Source organism: Arachis duranensis, chromosome 6, assembly GCF_000817695.3.
Source record: "Arachis duranensis cultivar V14167 chromosome 6, aradu.V14167.gnm2.J7QH, whole genome shotgun sequence".
Taxonomy (NCBI): Eukaryota; Viridiplantae; Streptophyta; class Magnoliopsida; order Fabales; family Fabaceae; genus Arachis; species Arachis duranensis.
This window is the reverse complement of record NC_029777.3, coordinates 107756615-107762540: the sequence shown is the minus strand read 5'-3', so window position 1 is coordinate 107762540 and position 5926 is coordinate 107756615. Positions and strand designations below refer to the sequence as shown.

At 27.2% G+C, this 5926-nt stretch overlaps 1 protein-coding gene across 1 annotated transcript in view; it reads right to left on the bottom strand.

Annotated features, from left to right (window-relative positions):
• Positions 1-709: 709 nt before the first annotated feature.
• LOC107495853 (homeotic protein knotted-1) overlaps positions 710-5926 on the bottom strand; it is a gene marked incomplete in the record, with an annotated part of 10029 nt that continues 4812 nt past the window's right edge. Inside the window, 3 exon segments of the mRNA XM_016117056.3 lie at positions 710-925; positions 1732-1958; positions 2779-2981. Coding sequence (XP_015972542.1) covers positions 1752-1958; positions 2779-2981 — 410 coding nt within the window.

Below are 5926 nucleotides of genomic sequence, written 5' to 3'. Positions count from 1 at the left end.
TCATTCAATTCAATCCAAGAACTAATTTTTTGTTTTTCTTTTGTCTCGGGTCAACTTCTTTTCCCCAATCAAACATTTTTTTGGTGACTTCTCCAATTAAACATTTAAACCCAATTCAACTCAACCCAATAATTCCTTTAGCAAAAATTGATCACGTTGTTCCTAACTAATTCACAACTGTTAAGAGATAAATAATGGACTTCTTTACTTAATTGCTACTATTTATAAAACTAATTAAGTTCAATTAGGAAGTTAATTTTTGAAATTATTTTATGTTTTAAATTTAAACTGTAAATGTTAATCATAAACCTTAATTAAACCTTCTAAAAATGAAGATTAAGAAAATAATTTTACAATTAAAGTTTAATTAAACTTGACTAATTTGATTTCCTATATTTATTCTATTTAGTTTAGTTGGAGGGGTTTATTTTTTTATGCTTTGAATCCCCAAAAAAAAATTAAAAAAAAACTAATAAACTTTGATTTGGGGGATTTTTTTAGGGTTAAAAACTCTCATATAACATAAACAATTCTCTATCAAAGAAAATGTTTTTTTCGCAGTACAAAAGCAATATACAGCTAAGAGATTTGGCTAACTTATACTGTTGTCAGCAAATCAAGAAATTCAATTTTAATTGATCTTTTTGTATTTTCAATTGACCATAGAAACAAATGATCACATATCCAAGTTGTTCCGAAAAAGAAAACTTAAGAAGCATATGAATATAAAATAGACCAAGATGGTCCCACAAATTAAACATGGATGATGAGTAGCATCACAAGTTTTGTGATGGATATATATGTTCTTGTCATATATATCATCATCATCATATACACTTAGGGGAAAAACAAAAAGGCTTTATAGGATCCTTACAAACTTATATGGTACAGAAATTAAAGCCAGGTCCAAAGTCGTACAACTCTTCTGCATGCACCAAAAATCACAACTTAAGAGTTACACACTCCCCAAAATTTTGTATAGTTGATAGGTAACAACTAAAAAAAATCAAAGGCACAATTTCATAATAATAATAATAATAATAATAATAATAATAATAGCGTGAAGTGTATATAATTATATATATCAGTGAAGAGTGTGACTAACAGTAAGCTATATTAGGAAAGTTGTAACTAACTCCTAACCGATTCAGTTAGTTATGCTGAGCTGGCAAAAGCTGTTACGGAATGCCAGCTAGACTCAGAAGTTAGTTGCAACGAACATAGTGAAGCATCGGCTATAAATAATTAAATAGCAAACTCTGTAACAAACTCATTGCATTGAATCATACAAATCAATCTCTCTCTCAAACCAATCTTCTATCACTCTCATCTCTCTTTTCTCTATCTGTTTTCACTTTTTCTTTTTGAGAAAATTTCACTCTCCTCTCCTGCGAGATGTGCTAAAATGACACTGTTCTCTCCTTTATTTATAAAATATACATTCTCCTCTCTTATAACTTTTAAAAGAACTTTTTTTTAATCTATTTTAAATTTTTTACGTTAACTAGTGTTAACTTTATCAATTTTTTTTAAAAAAAATTATGCGTTAACGCGAGATATTTGTACACCAAACTATTTTTTTTAATAAATGAGAACAGGTGAACAGCAATTCTAAAAAGTTCATAATCTTGAGCGCCATCTTAGTAATTACGGTAATTTTTATGATATTATGCGACATAATAACAAAGAAACCCTAATTAAGAATATAAAGAAGGTGATAGCTTAGCTTACAGTTAATTAAGAGGTGTTGATCATGGAGCTAGACGGTAGTGAGGATCAGGCAAGTAATGAGGATCCATATAGAGGGTTTGTTTCTGATGAGCATGAAGGCCATCCATCACCATGAACTGCATGTCTTCAGAGGGTTTCCAGTGCCTCTTCCTTTGATTTATGAACCAGTTGTTAATTTGCTTTTGGTCCAAACCTGTTGATTCTGCTAGTGCCACCTTCTCTGATTCCTGTAGTAATTTTAAAATATTACAAGGAAAAATTTTGTAATAACATTCCCATTCCCATGACATCATTTATCCTAAAAGAAACTAAGCCTATAAATCATGAATACTGAAACATCTTAATATTTTATTAATATTAAAATATAAACTAATTTTTTTAATATTTTAATATTTTTTATATTAATAGTTAATAATACGTAATATTTTCAAACTTCATTTAAGAATATATTTTAAAAACAATACTAAATACATCGACATGTAATCATATTTAAATGTGTCTAAATATATAAAAAGAAGTATTTTTTATTATAAGACAATTAGACAAATAAGACGTGAGTCATACAAGTGTCAGATAAATATCGTATTTAAAATATATTTAAAACATAAATATAGAGACTCAACTAAATCTACATATTTCATAGGCTTAAACATACAGAAAAAATTACATAAATAACTTTATTTTTTGTTTGGACTTGATGCCTCAATTTTTGGGTAGGTCTTTTTACTTTGGAACAATAAAAATCAAATTCTAAATTTTTTGTCCATCATAAAAAAAAATTCAATATATTAATTAATAATGAAATCACTCATCCTAAATGTTCAAGATGAGAGCAAATTAAAGTTTGATGTCATAATTTTTAAAGGGAAATTAGTGTGTCATAAGATACAAAAATACCCAATATTATATAACACAAATCTTGGGCAAAAATAGTATACACTTTACAAATAAAGTACTACTATCATGTGTAACATCATCCATAACTTAAAGAGATCAATTAACTTACATATGTATGAGGTTGTAAAGAAATGTAAGAAATTTACATACCGAAGGATAAGGCCATTTGTAATGAAGTTCCCACCAGTTAAGGAGCTTCTGCCTAGCATCCTTAGGGAGTTTTCCTTTCTTCTTCTTCTTGGAGAGTTCTTGCTTAAGGCTACTCAAGTAACCACTATATTTTCTAAGCAAATGGTTCTTCAGTTCACGGTCTTCAGCTCTTGGATCAATCTCTGCTACTTCTGTATCTCCCTCTACCCTCAACAATGATAAACATTTATGGCATGAGAAATAATTTTAGGTTTAATTATTCTGTTACTTCTTATACATGTTTTCTTTTTAATTAGGTCTATACATCATTTTTAATTTTATAACGACATCATTTTTAATATAAAAAATATTATAGTTAACTTCATATTTCTCTGCAAATTGGAAGTATTCACATTTAAGAACTTAATTAGATCCTTAACCACATGTTTTTTTTTAAATATTTTGTTAATTTTAACGTTTTTGACATAAAAACAACCTAATTATAAAATTAAAAGTCGCGTAAAAACCTAATTAAAAAAAAATATAAGAATCAAATTACAAATTTAGTAAAACTATAAATTAAAGAACGATGGAATAATTAAACCTATATAAATTTACACTTTGCTAGGGCAAATACTATATTATATATGATCATGGATAACTTTTCATAAACTATATCTCTTTGATCAATTCAATTATTGTTGATTAATTATTTTATCATGCTACTTATGTGTGTCAAATTTTATAAAAGGTGAATGTACATTTTGATTTCATGTATACAAATTAAATAAAATGGCGTGGACCCAATTATTTTAGATTAATATAAATTTGATCAACAAAATCTATATAGTATACAATATAAGCTTAGAATAATTTGATATAATTACTTCAATAAAAAATTATTCAACAATATAGTATACTTAAAATTAAGCCATAATAATTTTGATCCTTGTAGATATGAGTATGTAAGAAGTAATTAGTAGACACATGCATCAAAATGAAGCAATATGTAAATCCATGGTTGTTTTAATAATCCAATTATTGTTATGCTAAATTAAGGCCTTTTCCATCTTTCAATAGGAGAGGCACACATAGTTGTTAGAGTACTACTAAATTATTTGTTAGTGCTCTTTATAGTAATGATTATAGTACTAAAATATTGAATAAGGTGCACATCAACTATTTAAGCCAGAAATAAGTGCACACACCCAACAATAATGACACATTTGGGGTTCAATTTCTTTTATAACTTATATATTTTAATAATCACATATTTTTTATAAGACTTTTAAATTAAAAAAAAAACTAATTTCACTCCTAGTTTGATTATATATTCCTTTTTTTTTTACAAATTTATACAAACATATAATGACAAAAAATTATATAAGAAATGATATTATAGAAAATGAGAATGATATTAGTATTTTTTAAATTAATTATAAAAATAATTATAAAAATAATTAGTACTTAGCAACGGATAATATTATTTGGACAACTTTAACAATATAAAACAATTATTTTTTTCAAATCAAAACTTTAGTTTTGTCAATTATACATTTACTTTTTCTCTTAATTTTACTTTTTTTTTTATTTTGCATCATTATTAACCAGAAATTGTTCATATATCGATAGCTTACAAAAGTTGTTGAACGAAATCGCATTTTTTGTTAAACAACTCATACTAGGGGTGTGCATGGGCCGGGTGAAACCGGGTTTGATGTGACCCAGACCCGACCCGAAATATATACCGGGCCTATTTGTTAGACCCGAATCCGACCCTAGACCCGATGAAATCTATACACTTTCGGGCCACGATTATACCGGGTAAAAACCGGGTGAAAACTGGGCCGTTAACATTATATTACCTTGATACCTTCTTGTAAGTTAGTATGTAAAAATATCCAAATTTCCAAGACTCCAACTACTATTTGACATGGTAAAATTCACTTAGAAAAATATAATAAGAACCAACTTTTCTGTAAAATTAAAGCATAACCATAATCAATACTAATATTGCCTAATAACACCAAATATTTAAATCAATACAAATAACACAAGATTATGCATTAGTCTAAAGTCTTATGCATTTTAAATATAAAACATTAACTTATAGTCTTATATATAATGACTAGTAATACAAAATATTAAGGTTTACAATACTTAAATTTCACATAATAATAGCCATCATCCATCACTAATAACACAAAATATTAATTGTGTATGATGACCGGGCCACCGAGCCGATTTCGGGTGACCCGAGATATGGCCCGGACCCGACCCGAAATAATGACCGGATCTATTTTTAAGACCCATACCCGGCCCTAGACCCGATGAAATCACACCAAATTAGCCCCAAAAGTGTTCGTGACCGGGCCGGGTCTTCGGACCGGGCCGGGCCATGCACACCCCTAACTCATACATTTTCTATTTTACCTTGCCCATAAGTTTTATTCATTTTAATAGTTTCCACACGTGGGAAGTTTACTTTAAGGGAATAGGATACTCCAAAAATACCTTAAAATTTCTATTCTAAGTGAGGCATACACTCTCATTGAAAAGGGAGTCATGGATGAAGAAATTTACTGTGTTAATAAATAATTGAATTCATTGTCTTCCTAAACCCACTCTAATCAAACCTTCTTTTCATGTTATTATCATTTTTATACACGGTATTTTCATATTAATGTATTTAAATGTAATATTCTTATTGATAAAGTATTAATTAAAAAATACAAGAAACAAAGACATTCATTAATATTACTAATCATTAAAAAACGTTTTTAGTAAATACCATTTTTATCATTTCAATACAGACATTACGCATGGAATATAAGACATGTACATATATGGAGAAAGAAATTAAATTAAAAAAAATTACAAAAATATATGAAAAATACTACTTAGCCTGCAATAACTATTTCGTCTTTAATCAGCTTTTAAATCCAAAAATTAATTATATTAAACTTTTATATCTTTAATTTCTAATATTTTTAGAAAACTAACCACCAACTTAAATTAAAATTGACTTAAATTTGAGTTTAGGATTTAATAATTTAAATTTAAAATTTTAGAATTTAGACGTTAAATTTTTAGGTTTATTTTTGTTTAAATTATAATTTATTTTAAACTTAAATATATTTATTTTAAAGAGATTAATTTTATATTTTAA